At 43.7% G+C, this 22,329-nt stretch overlaps 1 protein-coding gene across 1 annotated transcript in view; it reads right to left on the reverse strand.

Moving 5' to 3' along the window:
* VWA3B (von Willebrand factor A domain containing 3B) overlaps positions 1-22,329 on the reverse strand; it is a 214,155-nt gene that overhangs the window by 111,247 nt on the left and 80,579 nt on the right. Inside the window, exons 9-10 of the mRNA XM_049696472.1 lie at positions 21,774-21,899; positions 5,215-5,405 (exon numbers count right to left, since the gene is read on the reverse strand). Coding sequence (XP_049552429.1) covers positions 5,215-5,405; positions 21,774-21,899 — 317 coding nt within the window. The remainder of the gene's footprint in view (positions 1-5,214; positions 5,406-21,773; positions 21,900-22,329) is intronic.

Below are 22,329 nucleotides of genomic sequence, written 5' to 3' on the forward strand. Positions count from 1 at the left end.
CGGCAAAGGCCAGGGGAGGACTCAGGGCTGGAGATTTAAAGTTGGAAGTCACCAGCACGCACACAGTATTAAAAGCCACAGGGTCAGATGAGGTCATCCAGAGAATGAGAGCAGATAGAGAAGAGGTCCAGGGACTGCGCCTTGAGGCCCTTCGGCAGATAGAGGTTGGGAAAATGAGAACGAAATAACAAGGAAGACTGAGAAAGATTAGCCAGGATGAACTGGGGGATGGGGATTGACATTTATACACAATTGATACTATGTATAAAATAGATAACTAATGAGAACCGGCTGTGTAGCACAGGAAACTCTACTCAGTGCTCTGGGGTGACCTAAACGAGAAGGAAATCCAAAAAAGAGGGGATATGTGTATACATATAGCTGATTTACTTTGCTGTACAGTAGGAACTAACACAACATTGTAAAACAACAATACTCCAATAAAAAGTTTTTTAAAAAATAAAATGTTTCATAAAATTCTCTGATTTAAAAAAAAAAAAGGTTAGCCAGTGAGCTAGGCAGAAAAACAAGACAGTGTATTTTCTGCAAGCCAAAGAATTTCATGGAAGTAACCAACAATAGCAACTGGTGATAACAGGTCAAGTAAGAAAGAGACTGAAAATTAACCTCTGAATTTAGCAATTCAGGGCTCCTCGGAGAGTGAGACCTTTGCCTCATTGGCGTATATTCAAGAGAGCACGGGAGAACTATGGGGTTAGAGAAAAAGAATTTACAAAACTACTGAGGCATTGGGTTCCAAAAATGAACAGAGGAATGAGGCAAAAGAGGCAGAGCCAGAGACGAAGACGGGGGGCAAAGAATTGTATTTTTAAGATGGGAGAAGTACCGCCATGTTTTTTATGCTGACAGGAAAGATCTAGAAATGAGGACAATAATAATGACACAGACTAGAAAGGGGGAGAATGGATGAAAGAGAGGAGAGGGGTCAGTGCACACGTGGAAGGGTTGGTTGGTGAGGACAATTCAGCCATCCTAGAAGAAACAGGGGTAGAGCGTACAGGTGCAGATGCCCGGGGATTTGTAACGTGGAGGCAAATGTTCACGGATGTTCACTTCAGTGTTCAGTGAACTGCGAAGCAAGGTCTCCTGCTAAGGGCGGGTGGGGAGGAGGAGGTGTTGGAGGTGTGAGGAGAGAGGAGGCAGGCATCTCAGAGAACAGGAGTCAGAGTGGATTGTAAACCCGAGCAGAGTGCGGGGCAGCGGCACAAAAGATCTGCCTGAAATCAGACGTCAGGAATTTAAAGTGAAACCAGGTGGCTGTGTGTTTTTCTCCAGTTTCCTTCATCAGAGTCAACTGCACGAGTATAAGGCAGAAAGCTGGGTTTAACAAAGGTTGGGGTTTTGCCAGATGAGTGCAAGAATGTAAGGCATGGAGAGTAGCTGAGGATTATGAAAGGGACAAAGGATAGAGGACAGAGAAAAGGTCACAGAAACAACCAGCTGTATATCCCCATGCGGCTGAAAGACTGGAATTAGTGTAGTAGAGGAAATGATCTAAAAAGAGTGGGACCTTTGGAATTGATTATGTGGGTTATGATTACACAGTTATTTGCCATGACGAGGTCAAGGGTATGCCATGGCAGGACGGAAGAGAAGGAATGGAGGAGAAAGTCATTGAACAGGTCAGAGAAATGAAAGGTCTGGGTATGGGAAGGGTCATCCACAAAAAACTGACATCACTAAGGATTGAAACAGCTGGAGCCAGTGACAGCAAGCCAGAAGCTATAATCTTCAAGGATGGATGGGGGTGACCTGAGGCTCAGTGGGTGTCAGATACAGAAGGTACCTTGGGTGGTACATTCTGATGACCTGGGAAGAGGGAGGGAGAATGATCAAGAAACAGCAAAGAGAAGCAAGGAGGTCACCACCCACCTCTGTGCCCACAGACCCAGGGAGAATGGGAGAGAAACTAGGGTCCTTGAGCAAGAACCCAGACAAGCAGGTGAAGGGAACATTTCAGAGTATGTGAGGCTATGGAGGGTCTGCTGATGACTTCCAGTTCCAGAGGGCACAGTGGAGGGGTTTTAGGAGTCAGTGGGGGATGGAAGAGGCTCACAGAAGGCATGCCAGAGCCACACAGGGATGAGAATCCAAGGGTCCAGGGGTGACTGATGTAGGCAGGGTTGAAGCACATAATGGGATCAGTCCTGATATTCTCAAGGCAGGCAGGGAGGCGAACCATGTCTCCACCGCAGTGCAAAGATGGAAGGAGAAACACATCCTCTCTCTCAGTCTCACCATGTGCTCCCTACACTGAATCCCATCACGTGGCATTTCCCAACTGTGCCCTGTGTATTTCCAAATGGAAACACACCAGACCAGAAGTTACGAGAACACAGGTGTCCGGCACCAGAGTGTCCAAATGGGAAAAGCACAGTGTTGAGAGCCCAACAGATGTGAATTCAAACCCTGCCTCTACCTGCCACGAGATCTCAGCTGAGTTGTCTAACCCCTTGGAGGCCCTGGGACTTCATTTTCTCATGTGTGATACAAGAGCACAAATATTCACCTTGCATATAAAGTGAGTAGGCATTCCATAAATGCTCCGTTCTGACTCACCATGTTTGTAATAAAGAGAACAAGGAAGGCAACATCTAGTGGGCATCTCCTAAGTGCCAGGCATCGTGCTTATACGTGCAATTTTCAAATTTAGACTTTATACCACCCATTTTACAGATGTGGAGAGTGAGACTCAAACAGGTTAAATTATTTGCTCAACATCTCATATTTAGTAACTGGTAGAAGCAGTATTTACACCCAAGTCTTCTCATTCAACTCCGGTGTACTTTCCACCATACCACACTGCCTGGTACATAGTGAAGGCTCAATAAATATTTGTTGGAGGAATAAGTGATGAGACTAGAGTGGGTTTCTGAACATCAGGGCTGGCTTTGTGCTCAAGCAACATAAGTGGCCATGAATGCAACGTGACTTCAAGGGGTGCCCCAAGACATCAAGTTACTAGACTTTGCCTGCAAATTCCCTAATTAGAAATGCATTTTTGTCTCCTCTCCTCCCCTGCTCATCCATCTTAGAAATGCTACACAACAAGGCATTTTTCGTCGTTTATTTCTCAGTGTCTCAATTTCCTGGATCCATACCTACAAAGCAGTTTTTATAGTTAAAAGTCTAGGGGGTCCTTCCCAGTGGGAGTCTGGGGGAACCCTAAAGAATCAACCTATTTCACAGCTTCAGTTTCTTTCTACCTTATACACACATCACAGTTTTAGGTATAAAGCCAGTTTCAGATACGCAGCCCCAAATACTAAAAATAAAATTGTCAGGCTCCCCTGGTGGTGCAGTGGTTGAGAGTCCGCCTGCCGATGCAGGGGACACGGGTTCGTGCCCTGGTCCGGGAAGATCCCACATGCTGTGGAGTGGCTGGGCCCGTGAGCCATGGCTGCTGAGCCTGCGCGTCTGGAGCCTGTGCTCCGCAACGGGAGAGGCCACAGCAGTGAGAGGCCCGTGTACCACAAATAAATAAATAAATAAATAATAAAATTGTCCCTTTTTCATTGGTGAACGAGGGCAGCTATACTGTACACTTCTCAACTTTTACTATATTATAATTTGTTAGTGTCAGAAGTTTGAGGTAAAATTCCCCATTTATAAAGCCAAATTCTTCAAACCATCCCTGTAAAATTTCATTTAAATTTGTCAAGAAAGCAAAGGAAAAAATCAGTATTAGAGAAGACCTGTGCATACCACACTGTTGGGAGCCTGCAGTAAGCTATGTTCAAATTGACACGAATTCATATTTTAAAATATCCAGGGCCTAACGTATTTTAAAAATGAAAATTTAATTAGGTATGATTTCCTGAACTAATAACATTACTGAATAAGGTCTACAAAAGCAGAAAACGGTACTGAGGGAGGAAACCCACAAATGAGATTTCCCTGCAATGTAGCAATTACTCTGGATCCCAATATGTAAGCCAGGAAACAAGTCTTGCGTCAATTCTGCATTTTTTCTCATTCAATTTTGATATTCTCCTCCTTGCAGTTCACTGTAAACGGCAATCAGAGGGCAAAAACACAACGTCATGTGGCTAACGTGGCCCCAAAGGAAAACAGCGCTTCCTCGGGTGGACGTGTGGAACCAGCGGCCATGCAGCCTAAGAGGGAGTGTCAGAGAGACGGGGGTTTCACCTCTGTAGGATTGAGAGGCTTTGCAATGATGATCTTGACACTGAATCAGGGCCTTAGAGAATACATAAAGGGACACTGCATTTGGGAAGGACCTTGATTTCCTCTCCAAGTAGTCTCTGCTGGGCTGCTGTGACTGACATGTCTGCTCTGTGGCTTGCATTTTAGCTCTCACTTCAGTGTGTATCTGGGTTTTCACTAACTTCTAAAAGAGATTTCCCTCAGTTTTACAGATGTACAATATTCATTTTACCCTGATTTTCTGTTTCATATGGAGACACTTTTTAGTCTTTCTATAATTCTAAACTTCGGACAGTCTTCTGGGTCCTGTTCTACACGCCAGTGTTTCTCAAAGTGTGGCTCCCAGATCAGCAGCTTCGGCATCCTCTGGGGATTGTTATAAATGCACTTTCCTGGGCCCGGCCTCCAACCCAGTGACTCATGCACCCTGAAGGTTAGGAGCCACTACTACAGATCACTATCCTTCCACTACGAGCCACAGCCAGGCATTTTGAGAAGCTGTATTCCTTTCAGACCCACTGTCACAAGGGAACTACACCTTTCAAAAGTTTACAGTATAGACCCTCACCACGCTATAACCCCTTAGAGAATATAATTTTATGTTTACTGGAAATCCAGTAAATGCTGGCTGGTAGCCACTTGAATAATGTAGCTCCAATACAGTGACGGTCCAAGAGGACCGTAGAAATGCCTGCTTTGGGGCATATTCACCAGCAGTTTCTCTCTTCCATTCAATACGGGGAAACAAAGGGCTTCTTTTTTGACACAATGCCTGAATTTCTACAAGCACAGCTCCTGGCTTCTGTATAATGATTGTCTAATTCACTTATATCTAGAAGCCATTCTCAGACTTGAGCTCCACTCCCACAAGTAGCATTCAGAAAAGTGTAAGGCAGGGAACAGAGGGGCATCCTTCTTCAAAGGCAGCATTCATGCTGCCTTTCAACCTTGGTCCTGCCCTGGGTCCAGCCCTGGTCCTCGATGCCCCTCCCAGGGCATCCCCGTCTAGGGGTCCACTTCACTTACCGCACTGGTCTGCACCGACTCGTTCTCTGGTTTGGCTTTTATATCAACAACTCCATCAGCATGGCGGAAGGAGCAGTCAGCAATGACATCATAAAATGACAGCTTCTGGGATTTCAAACCATATTTCTGTAGCCACTTCTCAGAGCCCCAGGCGTCCTCTGGATTCGACTCATTTTCGGCAGAGGTTGCTCCTAATTGTAGTTTTGGAATCACAATTCATCAGCCGTTCATATGACACAAGACTTTCATATGTCATCCTCAACTTAATATTTTAAAGAAACATGTTCTTTGTTAGCTCACATTCTTTTCAGGAAGCATGCTTTCCAAAGCAGGACTGGCAGAGAATTGGTTCACAAGACTGGAAGGCAGGAATCTGCTACTTTTCATTTCACTTCTTCTGCTACCTAAGTTGACTGGACCCATGCAGAGGGGGAGGTGGCTGACAGGCAAGGCAGGAGAGCATTAACCGTAGGGTCAGAAGCTCTGGGTTCAAGTCCTGGCCCTGTTACTTACTAGCTTGGGCAAGTTGCTCAAATTTGGGTGAGTCACCCCATTTAACCTCTCTGAGCTTCAGTGGAATTCTTCACCTGCAGATAGCATCTGCTTGGCCTTCCTAAGGGTGTCGAAGTGATTCAATATGAAGAGTTATGTGAAAGTGCCTGGTAACGAGGGGCGAGGGGAATCACAGACAGGAGCTCCCCTGTTAACTTGGTGAAATTATCCTGATTCAGAGCCTGGCTCTCAACTCTGCAGGCTCAAGAACCTCACGTCAGCTCAGGCGCCTGGAGCTGTACCTATGCCTCACTTCAGGCTCACATGATCAATTACAGCAAGAAGGTCAATTGCCCAAATATCCCTAGCCTTAGGCGCATTCCCTTGGTGTTTGCCAAATCTTATCTGTACTCTCTAAGGGGGAGGAGGTGTTATGTTACCTGAGCAGAACACCGGAGAAGCCAGCTTATCATACAAACAGCAAAGTATCTATCCATGTGGCTCAAAACCCCTATGGCCACCTAAGGGAGAGTGGGGTATCTGAGGGTGGGCACAGAGGAGGCACGGTGTCTGGAGCTGGCCCGTGAGAGCTGACTGTGCCCCTTTCCCTCCCGACTCCAGGCTCAGTGGTAGCGCGTGGTGAAACTGACCATGCCTGCCGGGAGCATAATACAAAATCTGAAAATCAGCAGATGCTACAAATGAGGGCTTTCTCATTCCAGAGAGAGGCCGATAACATTTGTCTGCATGAGGCCCCTGCAAGGAAGGCAGAAAGGAGCCTGAGCTCTTAGCCCCAGTGGGACCAGTAGAGCCTCAGGAGAACCGGGAGAAGGTGCTGTGCAGAGAGGTGGTTTTTAAAACGGGTACTACCACGTATCAGGTCCACCAGCCCTACAGAGTTTATTTTCACTTGGATCAGTGGTTCTCAACCCTGCACACTGGAATCCTCTGAGGAGTTTAAAAATATACTGATGCCTGGGCCCCATGCATTAGCTTCTGTTTTAACTGATCTGGACGTTGAGATTTTTCAAAGTTCCCTAGGCGATTATACTGTGCAGCCAACACTAGGGTGAGATGAAGAGAGCTTTCTAAATTATGATTCGGCGATCGCTCCATTTATGCTTCTGTCAGACAGATTCATGTTAAATTATACTTTTAATGGGAAACAAAAATATTACCCATAGTTATCCATGACTATATTTAAGGGGATATATAATTAGAATAATATTTGAAGAAATAAAACACTTGAGAGCCAATTATTTCTCAATAACACATAAAGGATCTGTCCATTAATGTTACGTATGTCCTCAAATTTTAATAGAACAGCTTTTAAATAACGCACTCTGAAACCTACTGGAGCTGGAACTTCTCAAAGAAGCTTGATTTTGGCTTTTGAACTTTAAACCAATCTGGCATCAAAAGCCCCTCTGGACACCATCCCCGATGTCAGCAGTTGGTTTCTACGTGATTCACAAAGTGTCTTTTCAATCTGCACAGGGGACTGAAATCAGAGGTTTCCCAGAGCTTCTGATCCCAAGGTTCTCCTGCAAGTTCTCCTGCATCGCAGGGAAAAAGCAAAAGGAAATTGGAGGCATTTTCGTCAGGGGGGTCAGCCTCCTTGGAGAAACCCTTTGGGTGACCATTTTTCCTCAATTATTTTTGATTACATTCTAAGCCTTTGTCTCCTCTTTACTCCTACTTTATTCTCCTCCCTCCTTTATGATCAATAGGTGTAAGCAGGAAATAAAGTTTTCATTCAATTATTTCCATAGCAACACACACACCCATCACATGCTTTGCTCTCTTTTGGGTTGCTTTCTTTTGAAAAGACAAGAGCCTTTTATCAATTATAAATTCAAGCCAATCATAAAAGAATTTCCTAAAAACACATCAAACAAATTCTAAGAAGGGATTTTTAAAGAGCCAGAGACTAAGTTTTGACTGTAGCTTCACCCAGGACCAGGCAGTGCAGTCACCCTGAGGGTATGATTCAGGCTCCCAATTACCCTCTGAAAAGGGGTTGGAGGAAGACCCCAAAGCAACTTGAACTTCATAAAGGAAAGGAGGGGCAGCCAAGCATACAAAACCAAAGAGCATAGGTGCCCCAAAGCTGAAGAAAGGAGAGAAAGGGTGAAATCTTTTCACTTTCAGTGCTAATTACACCACCCCCATCTGAGCCTCATTTTCCCATGGAGAGGAGAGGAGTGGCGAGGGAGTCATCCATTCATTACAAGTCACTAAGGGGTCCTTCCCTTTCCCCTGCAGTTGTCTTAATTAAATGTGCTACATAAATTCTCACCTATGGAGCCAAGGATAATACCTTTATGTATGATAGAGATGTGACCTCACAGTGCATCCTAGATTCTCTCTAATCCATGGGCAGATCACATCCATGTCACAGGATAACTTACCTGCCACCCGGCCCCTGTCCTACTTATCAATCTCAGAACATTTTTCAAGGAGTAAGACCTACCGGCCAGTGCTTTCGAAACATCACGGCTACAGCCAGGGCCACGGCAAAGAGACAAACTGGACACAGTCCATCAGTGCCCACTCCTCCTCTAGAGGCTCACAGCCATCAAGGACTTAGAGTCACCATAACTACCCTCCCCTTGGCGATGGTTAATCTTATGTGTCAACTTAGCCGAGCCACGCTACCCAGATATCTGACAAACATTATTCTAGATGTTTCTATGAAGGTATTTTAAAAGTGAGATTAACATTTAAATTAGCAGACTCTGAGTAAAGCAGATAATCCCCCGTATTGTGAGTGGGCATCTCCACTCAGCTGAAGCCTTAGTAGAAGACAGACTGACGTCCCCTGAGGAAGAGGGAATTCTGCTTTTAGACCCAAACTGCAATACCAGCTCTCCCCTGGGTCTCCAGCCTGCTGGCCTGCCCTGCAGATTTTGGACATGCTGGCTTCCACAGTCATGTGAGCTAATTCCTTAAATCTCTCTCTCTATACACACATGTATACATACACATACACACACACACACACACACACACTTAAATATACACATATCCTATTGGTTTTGTGTCTCTGAAGAACCATGACTAAGAGGCCCATCCTCCTCCACTGAAAGTTACTTGTCCAGCACCTCATTCCTGCCATGGCCCATGTGCCTTTCAAGGGAACAGTCAGCTAATGACTAAACTACAGCTCTAGATCTGGAACCAACCTCACAGAGCATCAAGTTCAATGTTTCCCACAGTGTGTTCCACAGACTCTACTTCTACTGCATGTCAGTGGCTATTACTCAGAAAGAGGGTTCCTTAGCAAAAAGTTTGGAGAGCTTGAAAATAAACAGTTTCAACAGGTTTTTCAATGAAGGGCTTGTCAAAGCCTTTGTTGTAGGAATCAGCAGTGGGTCTCACCATGAGCAGAGGCATGCATAGTATTTCCTAAAGGCATTTAGTCTAAGCCCCTTCTCCACAGAACATTTTGTAGGGCTTTTATTTGATAGATCACAGCTTGGTACACACTGTCCAACATCCCTGTTATCACAAGTGTCATGAGACAGTAAACCAGCCCTTGGCTACCATGTGGAAAGTGGCACGTGGGAAGTGGCACAGGAAAAGTAGCACATCATGTGGGAAGTGGCACCGTGAGACAGTTACAAAGAAGCTGGAAGTGGTGTCCAACAGCAAGCAAGCAAGCGAGAGAGAAGGAAAGAGAGAGGAAGGAAGCAAGGGAGGGAGGGAGGGAGGGAGGGAGGGGAGGGAGGGAAGGAGGGAGGGAAGGAAGGAGGGAAGGAAGGAAGGAGGGAAGGAAGGAAGGAGGGAGGGAAGGAAGGAAGGAGGGAAGGAAGGAAGCAAGGAAGGGAGGGAGGGAGGGAGGGGAGGGAGGAAGGAGGGAAGGAAGGAAGAAAGGGAGGGAGGGAGGGAGGGGAGGGAGGGAGGGAGGGAAAGAAGGAAGGAGGGAGGGAAAGAAGGAAGGCGGGAAGGAAGGAAGGAGGGAAGGAAGGAAGGAGGGAAACAGAAGAGAAGAGAAGGAAAGAGAGAGAGGGAGGGGGGAAGAATTGAGGACAGCTGGGAAGGGAGAGAGAGGAAGGAGAAAGGGGGCAACTGCCAGGGAAAGAAATCCGGACACTCCTGCTGGTGAGATGGGTGAGATTTCAACAGGCTCCACAGGCAGCAGCTGGTAGGACTGAGGGTTCTCTGAAGGTGGGATGATGAGGCCCACCTGGGTCGGGAGCCCAAGAGACAGGTGTTGACAGCGTGGCTCAGAAGAGTAGACAGTCTCCGGGCAGTTACACACTTTGTGCACTGCACTTGCTGACTGACTGATATCTTCTGTTCATCGACACTTGTTAAAGCACCGAGGGCTGAGCATGTTTGCCTGGCACTGGGAGGGGAGCCAAGCCAGGGGGAGGAGGAGATGGAAGGGCAGAGAAAGGTACCCACTGATATTCTGCACAACTGATTCACCGGGCAGATTGGGGTAAAAGTTCTCTGGAGTGCCCCAGGGGGTGCACACACGAGGGCAGGGGTACAAGGAGATGCAGTGACATGCCTGACGTCACATCTCTAATATGTGCCTGAGTCCAAACTGGCAGCTATAGAGTCTGCCCCGAGTGGACTGTTGAATAATCTTGGGAGTGATGATTAGCGTGTGCAACCATTACGTTCATGGGAGATTGGGAAAGAATCTTGATGAATTCTAGGCCCTTTCTCCCCTGAAAATGATTTTTACTTCCTACCTGTAATGCTTGTAAAAATCAAAGTAGAATCCGTTGAAAAGAAGGGTTCCATGGTTTATGCAACTTCAATAAACCAGCAAAACAAAGATCCCAACCCTGAGTTCTCTAACTCCTATAATCTTCAGGGGGTGTAAGCAGGAGGGGAAGGAAGTTAAATGAACAGAGAGGCAAAAAAGAAGCAGATGTAAAAAGAAAGAACATAAAGCACGGATAATGGATAGGATGTGGGAGAGGAGCTAATGCCTCTCAAAGATATCGTTCTGTTTTCTAATTTTTTTTCTTCTGCCCCGTGATTCTGAAAGAAGGAAGCTTACAAAAAATTACGAGTAGGCTGTGGATGAGGCAGCTGCAGGAGGAATGTTTACTTTCTGATGATACCTGCAACTAGACACTGAGAGATAAGGAGCAATAGCTCATGACAAACCTGCATGAAGGCTAAGAAGAACCCACCAGTAGAGCACGGACTCCAAGAGAAGAATTTCGAAAGCCACACATTTCATGTGACTATGTCTAAACTGACATTGAAAATAAATTGAAAATAGTTGAGGATCAGTGACACAGGCCACAAATTATACCAGAGGCAACTATTTCTTTAAAAGAAAGCATGACACGGCAAGAGAAACACAGACCGATTCAAGATGCTTGGTGTAAAGTGGAAAAATCAAGATTAAGAAATGAGCAAAGGATTAATGGAGTTTTGGGAATTTAAGGTTACGAACCTGAAATTCTTGCGGCAGTGAGAATGGCAACTCTTAGAGTGGGAATACTAGAATTAAACCAAGACAGACATCTGAATCTGCTTCCCTTGGGAAATTAAAATATTTGCCACTTTTTTGATCTTGCATCAACAGAGAACATGTTTTGTATTATTTTAATCCTTTTAAATTTATTGAGACTTATTTTATTGTCCAACATATGGTCTCTTCTGGAGAATAATCTGGGTGCATTTGAGAAGAATGTGTATTATAATGCTGTTGCGTGGAACAGATATCTATAGATATCTATTAAGTCTAGTTGATTTACTGTGTTGTTAAAGTTTTCTATTGATCTTCTGCCTGGTTATTCCATTCATTTTTTTTTTTTTTTTTTTTTGCCACCTTGTGGCATGTGGGATCTTAGTTCCTTGACCAGGGATCTAACCCGTGCCCCCTGCAATGGAAGCATGGAGTCTTAACCACTGGACCACCAGGAAAGTCCCTCCATCATTATTGAAAGTAGGATATTGAAGTCTTCAACTATTATTGTTGAACTATTTCTCCTTTCAATTTGCCAGTTTTTGCTTGAAGATCTGCTGTTAGGTGCATATATGTTTACAATTATAATACCTTCTTGGTAACTTGACCCTTTTATTATTATCAGATATCTCTTTGTAAAAATTTTTTGTTTTATAATCTATTTTGTCCAAAATTAGCATAGCTACTCCAGCTCTTTGATTGTTACTATTTGTATGTCTTTTTCCATCCTTGACTTTCATCCTATTTGCATCTTTCAATCTAAAGTGTGTATTTTGTAGACAGCATACGGTTGGAACATTTTTTTTTAATCCATGTCTTTATCTCTGCTGTTTAACTGAAGTGTATAATTCATTTTTATGTAATATAGTAAATGATACGGTAGGATTCACATCTGCCATTTTGCTATTTATTTTCTATATGTCTTAAATCTTTTTTGTTCCTCTATTCTTCTATTACTGCCTTTTGTGTCCAAAAAGATATTTTCTAGTATACCATTTTAATTCCCTTGGCATTTCTTTTACTAAATTTTTTTGAGTTATATTTTTAGTGGCTGCCCTCAGGACTACACTTAATATCTTAACTTACCACAATCTAGTTCAGATAAATGCCAAATTAATCTCAATAGGTACACAAAAGCTTTGCACCTATATAGCTCCATTCTCTCCCCACTCCTTGTGCTGTTATTCTCATATAAATTATATCTTTATACATTATGTGCCCATCAACACATATTTATAATCATTGCTATGTGCAGTTGTCTTTTAAATCAAATAGGAGAATAAGTTCAAACAAAAGCTACATTTATACTGTCTTTTATATTTACCCATGTAGTTATCTTTTTTTTTTTTTTTTTTTTTTTTTTGCGGTACGCGGGCCTCTCACTGTTGTGGCCTCTCCCGTTGCGGAGCACAGGTTCCGGACGCGCAGGCTCAGCGGCCATGGCTCACGGGCCCAGCCGCTCCGCGGCATGTGGGATCTTCCCGGACCAGGACACGAACCCGTGTTCCCTGAATCGGCAGGCGGACTCTCAACCACTGCGCCACCAGGGAAGCCCCCCATGTAGTTATCTTTATAATGCGGATTCAAGTTACTCTCTAATACCCTTTCATTTCATCCTTAAAGACTTTCTTTATTATCTTTTATAGGGCAAGTTTTCTAGCAATGAAATCTCTCAGTTTTTATCTTGAATGTGTTAATCTTTCCTCCTTTTGATGGATAATTTTCCCAGATATAGTATTCTTCATTGACAGACTTTTTCTTTCACCACTTTGAATATTTCATCCCACTGCCTCTGGCCTTTATGGTGTCTGATGAGAAATCAGCTGTTCATTGTACTGAGGATCACTTGCATGTGATGAGTCACTTGTCTCTTGATGCTTTCAGGAGTCCCTTTTAGGGCCTGCTGCTTTCTGTTGTGGACAGTTGTTTGTTATTGATTCAATTTCTTTAACAGATATAGGCCTATTAAGATTGTTTGTTTCTTCTTGTGGGAGATTTGACAGATTGTGCCTTTCAAGGAATTGGTCCATTTCATCCAGGTTATCAATTTTGTAGGCACAGAGTTGTTCATAATATTCCTTTACTGTCCTCTTAATATGGGATCCCTAGTGATATTTCCTCTTTCATCGCTGGTATTTGTAATGTGTGTGTTTTCTCTTTCGTTCTTAGCTAGCCTGACTAGAAGTTTATTGATTTTATGGATCTTTTCAAAGAACCAGAGCCAGCTTTTGATTCTGTTGATTTTCTTTACAGATTTTGTTTTCAACGTCATTAATATCTGCTCCAGTATTTATCATTTTTTCCTTCTGTGTACTTTGCATTTAATTTGCTCCTCTTTTTCTAGTTTCCTAAGGTGGAAGCTTATTGACTTTGGATCTGTCTTCTCTTTTAATTTAATTGCATTCAGTGCTATAAATTTCCCTCTAAGCACTGCTTTTGCTGCATCCCACAAATCTTGATAAGTTGAATTTTTATTTTCATTTAACACAGTCACTTTCTAACACGATTCTAGCTTTGACATTTCATCATATCTTGTATTACATTCCAATAACCTTCCTGAATTAAATGCACCACATCTACAGAATCCTAATGAAATAATTCTTCTTCCACATTTTGGGGGGATTTTTTCAGTGAGAGCCTTAACACTGATTTGTGGAAGCATTACATGCTACTCTTATGCAGATGTTTTTATGTTTGTGTTTTTTGTCTAGAAAATACAGAGCTCACTACACATGAGAAAACGTATGCTTGAGTTAAACAAAATACTGGCCCTTTCTAGCACTCTCACTTGCTGCTTATTAATCAGCTTCGTCAATATTCATCTAGGAGCTTAGCTTTGACACCTATATCTTCTTTAACCCAAGTCCTGCCAGGTTCAATATTTGAATTCTCCCTCAGATCTGCCCACTTAGCATCATCTTCACATACTATCACCCTAGTCCAATATTCTTTCATTTCTTGTCTATATTAACATCCTAACTCTCTTCCCTCTTCCTCACTTGGTCCCTCCCCTCCAATCTTTTCCCACACAATAGTCAAAGTGGTTTTTTTCTAAATACAAATCTGATCTTATCATTCCCTTGCTTAAAAGCTTCCACTGGGTTCCCACTGGTCTGAAATTAAGAACTGACTTCTCGGGCTTCCCTGGTGGCGCAGTGGTTGAGAGTCCGCCTGCCGATGCAGGGGACACGGGTTCGTGCCCCGGTCTGGGAAGATCCCACATGACACGGAGCGGCTGTGCCCGTGAGCTATGGCCGCTGAGCCTGCACGTCCGGAACCTGTGCTCCGCAACGGGAGAGGCCACAACAGTGAGAGGCCCGCGTACCGCAAAAAAAAAAAAAAAAAAAAAAAAAAGAACTGACTTCTCATGCCATGGACTCCAGACCCAGCATGGTCTGGTCCTTAGGTACTTTTCCAGACTCATCACAGGCCAATTGCTAACTTGAATTCTGAGCTCTGGCCACACTCATCTTTTCCAGCTCTACTAAAGTGCCATGCTCCTTCCGGCCTCAGGACCTTTGCATGCGCTATTCTGTTGCCTAGCGTAAATTCTTCCCTTACTCCCACCCTTCATCTCATTAACTCACCCCCTCAACCCTCAGATATCAGCTCCAATGTTATTTCCTCAGCGAGGCTTTCCTTTACCCCAAAAACCTCAGGAGCTCACACCTTTCCTTAGTCATACTTCCCCAGGTGGGAATTATACTTCCATGTGCTTCTGATTTTCTACCCTTCCTGAACAAGAAATGGTACAAGATCCTGCTTTATTAGGGGCCATTCCATGTCTGTTTTTCGTCATTATACTCACTGTCTAGCACAGAGCTACGTACAGTGAGCTTTCAATAAACAAAAGAATAAATAAATGGATCAAACTTTTTTTATGCTATCATTACATTCTATGTGTCAGTACAGTTCTGAGTGTTTTACATATATTTTCTCATTTAATTCTCACAACAGCACATTGGGTAGGTATTATCATTATCCCAATTTTGCAAATAAGGAAACTGAGGCACAGATAATAAATGTCTTGTCCAGGGTCACACAGGAGTGGGCAGAGCCAAGATTAATGTCTTTGTAACTCCAAACCTGTGTACTTCACCATCACCAATGACTACAGGGAAATCCAGCCAGTTATTTAATACAATGCCAATAAAAATGAGCATTATCTCTTTCTCCACTTGTTAAAAAAAATGCTCAAAACTCCCGTAGAGCTCCTTGACGGAACTTCCTACAGAGCCTGAGTGGACCTTTTGCCTTTTCCTTGTCTTTTGACATTGAGTTTGATATTCTGAACCAACCAAGTATGTGGAGTCCAATTTTGGCATCACTACACAACATGATTAGACTAATTATCTCTAGTGAGTCATACAATGTCTGTGAAGGTTACTGCAAATGCAGAGTTCCTGAAATGCTTTGAGCTGAAGCATCATCCAAAGAAGAGTAAAGTCTCCCTAACTTTGGACAAATTCTTGAACGTTTTGTGAGAAAGGCCATATTATCGTTTGAGAGCCATACCTGGCACACACACAGACACATACACAAACACATAGAATGCTCGGATATGCCAACACCAATGTCTCTGAACAGCTCAGCACTTCAGGAGAGATGCACAGCCTCCTGTGTTACTTTATTAAGAGCTGGGTTAAGGTATAATTGATCATTGATAACAATAAACCATATACATTTAAAATGTACAAACTGGTAAGTTTTGCCATATGCATGGTTAGGTTTCTGTCAATCATTTTGCTATTTGTTGTCTATTGGCCCCATCTGTCCTTAATTCTCTCTCTTTTTTTCCTGACAGCTTTTGGATTGAGTATTTTCAAATCCAATTTATCTTGTTTGTTGGCTTGCTTTGTTATTTAGTGGTTATTTTAGTTTATAGTACACATGTTCAATGTATCATGGTCTAATTTCAATTGACATTATATCGCCCCACTCATAGTGTAAGAACCTTACAATAGCATATTTCCATTTCTCCCCTCCTGGATTTTTTTTTTTTTTTTGCAATGCAGTGGTTTGCTGTTTTTACAATTGTGGTAAAATACACATAACACAAAATGTATCATTGTAACCAGTTTTAGGTGGCATTAAGTACATTCACACTGTTGAGTCACCATCACCACCGTCCAACTCCAGAACTTTTACTGTATCCCAAACAAAAACTCTGTACCCATTAAGTGACTCCCTCCATTCCCCAATCCCACCAGCCCCAGGTAACCACTTTTTTGGTCTGGCTTTTCACTTAGCATAGTGTTTTCAAGGTTTATCTGTGTTGTAGCATGTGTCAGAGTTTCCTTCTTAAAGCTGAATAATATTCCATTGTCTGTATATACCACCCTTTGTTTATCCAGTCATCTGTTGGTGGACTTTTGGGTTGTTCATCCTTGGAACTTATGAATAATGCTGCTATTCCCCTCCTGCTTTTATGCTACTATTGTCATACACTTAACTTTTATATACATGGTATAAACCCCACAGTACACTGTTATTATTTTTGCTTAAACAGTCAGCTGTCTTTTAAAGGTATCTGAATAGAAAAATACCACCTATTTACCCATGCAGTTATTCCCAGTGTCCTTAATTCCTTTGTGTAGAACCATGTCGCCATTCATTTCTCTCCATATCAAAGTATTACATGCTGCTTCTGCCTGAAGGATTTCCTCTAACTTTTCCTGCAGTGCAGATGAGCTGATAATAAATTCTTTCAGCTGTTGTACATTTGAAAATGTCTTTATTTTGCCTTTGTTTTTGAAAGATATTTTCACAAAATATAGAATTCTAGATTGCGAGTTTAAGGTACTGAATGAAAAAAAATAAGATGTTACTCCACTGTCTTTTCACGTGCAACAAGAAATCTGCTGTCATGCTTATCTCTGTTCCTTTTACAGAAAATGTCTTTTTTGCTCTGCTTGCTTTTAACATTTTCTCTTCCTTAGCGGTTTCAAGCAAATTGATTGTGATGTCCTTTGGTACAGTTCCCCTCATCTTCTTGTACTTGGCATTCATCGAATTTCTTGGATCTCTAAGTTATAATTTTCATCAAATTTGGAAATTTTTCAATCTTTATTTCTCCAAATATATTTCTGTTCTCCCTCCTCCCCTCTCCTCAGGAATTCCATCTACATTTGTTTACTTGAAGTTGTCCTACAGTTTACTGACGCTCTTTTGTTATTTGTTCTTATTTGTTATTTATTATTGGTTTTTTTTTCTCCGTATGTCTCATTTTGGATAGTTTCTATTGCTATGCCTTCAAGATCACTAATCTTTTTCCCTGCAATGTCTAATCTGCCATTGATCCCATTCAGCATGTTTCCAAGTAAGATATTTTCTTCCCTAAAAATTTTCATCTCTAAAAGTTCAACATGTATTTTTTAAAAATACTTCCCTGTCTCCACTTAACTTTTTGAACATATGGAATACAGTTGTAACTGTTTAAATGTCTTTTTCTGCCAATGCTAACATCTGTGTCAGTTTTCTTCTTTTCACGCCTAGTAAACTTTGATTGGATACCAATTGCTGTGAATTTTACCTTGTTAGGTACTGGATGATTTTATATTCTTATAAATCTTCTTGAGCTTTGTTCTGAGATGCAGTTAAGTTACCCATAAAGAACTCTCTACTTTCATGTCTTGCTTTGATGATTTCTTAGAAGGAGCTCAGTTTAAGGCTAGTCAGTCCCCATTACTGAGGCAAGACCTTCCCAAGTAGTCTACCCAGTGCTCTGTGACTTATAAATTTTTCCAATCAGGCTGGTGAGAACAGGCACTGTTCCTGGCCCTGTGCGAGCTCTAAACCCTTTCTTTCTAATTCTTTCCAAAGGATCTTCCCCAGCCTCGGGTAGTTTCCTCATAGAGTGATCAATATTGAGCAGAAATCACAAGAGGGGCTCATTGCAGATTTCCAGAGTTCTCTCTCTGTGCACCTCTCTCCTCTCTGGTACTTTGTCCCGTGAAATCTTGATATCTTGATCTCCCTGGACTCCTAACTCTGCCTCTCAAACCTGGAAGTTTGCTCTGCTCTACCTGGGATCCTTCTCCCTACACCATGGCCTGGAAACTCTCTCAGAGCACTAAGCATTAAGCTGGGACAATCAGAGTTTACCTTGGATTTTCCTGTATCTCAGAGACCACTGGCCTTGGTTGCTTGGTGTCAAGTGCCTTTAAAAACCAGTGTTTCATATATTTTTGTCAGTTTTTTTTCCCCTCAGGGAATTATCATGCACTGCTCTTGGTAATTAAAAGAGGTCAAAATTACCAACGGCCAGATTGTGTGGCCTCCCCATCTTCTTATTCCAGGTATCAGGCTGATGAGTCATCCCTGCCAGGAACTGCCCTCCCGGTCCTGGTCCTATGGGTGCCAGTTGGTCCCTGAACCAGTGCACCCAGTCCAGGGGGCAGATGGGGGCCGCTATGTCCAGGAAGGAAGACTTTGTCTAATTCACATGAAGGTTCCACGTGTAATGACAGCTCACCTGATCTCCTCCATCCTACCCTTCCCCTCTCCAGATGGCTACCATATCTCCTCTGGCCTGCAGGCCCTGGGCAGCCAAACATGGAAAATGGCTGCTGCCCTCACACAAAGCAGACGCAGGGTCTTGGGCTGACACAGCCTTTGCTTCAATAACATTGGGCTGTGGGCAGCAACGGGGGCAAGTCAGATGCTACATGTGGCCTTTGGGGCCAAAGCAAGGTTATAAAAGCTTCTTTTGGTATCCAACAGTGGAAAGGTCCTGACCAAATTTTCCTTTTTAAATAGAAATGGTAGGGACTTCCCTGGTGGCGCAGTGGTTAAGAATCCACCTGCCAGCGCAGGGGACATCGGTTCGAGCCCTGGTCTGGGAAGATCCCACATGCCGCGGAGCAACTAAGCCCGTGCGCCACAGCTACCGAGCCTGAGCTCTAGAGCCCACGAAATACAAGTACTGAGCCCACGTGCCACAATTACTGAAGCCCGCACACCTAGAGCCCATGCTCTTCAATGAGAGAAGCCACCACAATGAAAAGTCCGTGCACTGCAACGAAGAGTAGCCTCCACTCGCTGCAACTAGAGAAAGCCAGTGTGCAGCAACAAAGACCCAATGCAGCCAAAAATTAAAATAAATAAAATTAATTAAATTAAAAAAAAATAGAAACGGTACATTTAAAGCATCTTTTGGGACTTCCCTGGTCGTCCAGTGGTAAAGAATCTGCCTTCCAATGCAGGCAACGCGGGTTCAATCCCTGGTTGGGGTACTAGGTTCCCACATGCTGCGGGGCAGCTAAGCCCGCGTGCCACAACTACTGAGCTCGTGTGCCTCAGCGAGACAGCCTGTGCGCCACAACTAAGACCCAATACAGCCTCCCCCCAAAAAAAGCATGTTTTGAAAGTTTATGCTTGGAGTTATTTTGGTTTTTAGTTCTGTGTATTAGATTGAAACAAAGGGATGACAATCTATCTTTCTAAAGATTACAGAGGCCAATAGCTCTTCTGTTTCCTTTAGAAACAACATCTAAAAACCTTCTGTTAACCCTCAAGATTACCCCAAGCTTCAATATTCCCTCTGTTAGACTGCTCAATATGCCATAACAAAATACTAAAGACCAGGTGGCTTAAACAACAGAAGTTTATTTTCTCACAGTTCTGAAGGCTGGAAGTCCAAGATCAAGGTGCCTACACGTGTGATTTCTGGTGAAGCATCTCTTCCTGGCTTGTAGATGGCAACCTTCCGGCTGTGTCCTCATGTGATGTGTGAAGAGAGAGAGGTCTCCAGTATCTCTTTCTCTTCTTATTAGGACACCAGTTCTATTAGGTTAGGGCCCCACCCTTATGATCTCATGTAACTTTACCTCCTTAAAGGCCCCTTCTCCAAATATAGACACACTGGGGTTAGGGCTTCAACATCTGAATTTGGCGGGACAGATTTCAGTCCATAGCACTCCCCCAAACACCTTAGCAGCGAGTATTTGTCTGGCATGAATGTTCGCCTTATCCCAGGTCCCCTGCTTCATTTTCATTCTCTCAGGATGACAGAGGACTCTCTGAGTCCTTGACTCTAAGCTCACGCTGAGGGGGGACGGGTGTCACCACAAGTGAGCAGCCCCTCCAGACAAGCCTGATTGGGCCCCTCCTTGGAAACCCCAGACAGCCGGTCCTGGGGAAGCAACTGCAGCTGCTGCTGCCCCAGACCCAAGTCAGGACACCCACTCACAGGAAAAAGCCACTGTTGCCAGGAATTTATTAAGTCGCACAGGGCAAGCTCACCCATGCCTTCTACCTCCTCCTCCCTCTACTCGTGTCCCCTTCCCCGCTTCTCCTCTTCAACTGCATCCCTGACCCCAGCCAGCCTGGCCTTCTTGCTCTCCTCCCCTATTGATGCCTCTGTAACACAGGCAGGGTACCAGGAGGCAATACAGCATGGCAGGGGCTTCCAAACTTTGCTGCACATTAGGATTGCCTGGGGAACTCTCAAAACTCCCAATGTCCAGATTGCATCCTTTATGGATTAAATCAGAATGTCTGGGTTGGGAGCCAGACATCAGTATTTTTACTGAAGAACTAGGTTTTGAATCCTGGCCTCATTACTTCTAGCATGGCCTTGGGCAAGTTACTTAACCTTAAATGGAGATAAAAGTAGCAGCTATCCTATAAGATTGTGGTAACGATGAAATGAGCTAATACTTGTGAAGTGCCTAGAACAGTGCCTGACGTGTAAGGTATGTGCTTTGTTAACTACTGTTATTACCAGCCGTGCCCTAAATGAAACCAGTCCCCTACAGAGGAAAATCCTTTACTAACTCAAGAACTCAGGACGAAGAATCAGTATTCTCACTGCCCTAACGGTGAAAGAGAAAAGATGGAGCTAACATTTACCAAGTACCTGTTTGGTGCAAAGCATGCATTATTTTACTTAATTTTTACAATAATCTCTTAAGACTGATGTTATCATTATTTAACAGGAGAATAAACTAAGGCTCAAAGAGATAGACTCAGGTTAATCTAGTGATGGAGCTGGGATTTACAACCAGATTTCTCACTCCAAACCCAGGTTCCTCTGAATCCTCTTTTCAACTGGATCTTGACCTATGGACTTCCGTGTTTGTCTTTGCATAGCCTAATTTTAGCAAAAATCCTGAGAAGACAGTTTACCAGGATCCCCCGCCCCCCATACCTGAGCAAATTCCTCATTCCCCCTGTCCCCCAGGTGATGTCTGATCACCCCGGCCCGCCTTCAGCAAGAATCCTGTCAGATAGGTTTAGCCAGAAATCCCCTTTTAACCCTGATGTTTCTTCTTGGTGATTTTCCACCCACCAACCCTCCACCCTGCTCCTCTCCTTGCCTGTAAATCCCCACTGGTCCATGTTTATTCATAACTGAGCCCACTTCCATACTGAGGTCTCTTTTCCCCTCTTGCAATAGTCCCTGAATAGAACTCTGATTTTGCTTTGACAAACTGCAGACACACACATGTGCACACACTGATACACACACACACACACACACACACGGAGCACAGCAGAGCTCTGGAGAGCCCCCTCAGGAGCTGGGCTAAGGAGCTCTCCTTGGTAAGGAACATGGAAACAGCCCCCATCCCCAACCAGTAGCAGTTATGACTCTTTTACACTCGTGCCCGTAAACAGCACCCACCGTGATCTGTTGTGGCCACGTCGGTATTGGGAGGCTCAGCCACCAGACTCTGGATCTGGGCCAACGTGCTGCTGGCTTCCTGCATCTCCCTCCAGATGAGAAACACGTCCTCTCTGACCCCAGCTCCTGGAAGGGAAACACGTGTGAGCAGGCAGCTGTGGAAGGCCCCAGAATGCTCTGGTGGTCCTAGCAAGCCTGGCACAGCCCGGCCAAGTTTCTAGAATATTTCTGAACACCCTCTTCCATTTGCTCCACTAACGTCTTTCTGAGATTCAGAAGTGAGATCCCTAAGAAAACGCTGTCATCTCAAGAAATCGTAAATGCAGACCTTAGGAGGTAATAAATCCTTATAAAGTAAATATTTGTGGCAGCCAGGATATTTTAAGATGAATTTATTGATAATACTCAAATAAGATAAAGAATAAAAATATTCAAAGGCACCCAATAAAAGCCAGGGTGATCACTGTGAGCAAGGGAAACTCAACAGTATATGGAAGTAACAACCCCTCACCTCTCTTGATTAAGCTGAGATTCCCTGCTTCTTTGAAACCACCTT

Source organism: Orcinus orca, chromosome 13 (assembly GCF_937001465.1).
Source record: "Orcinus orca chromosome 13, mOrcOrc1.1, whole genome shotgun sequence".
In the NCBI taxonomy this organism is placed as follows: domain Eukaryota; kingdom Metazoa; phylum Chordata; class Mammalia; order Artiodactyla; family Delphinidae; genus Orcinus; species Orcinus orca.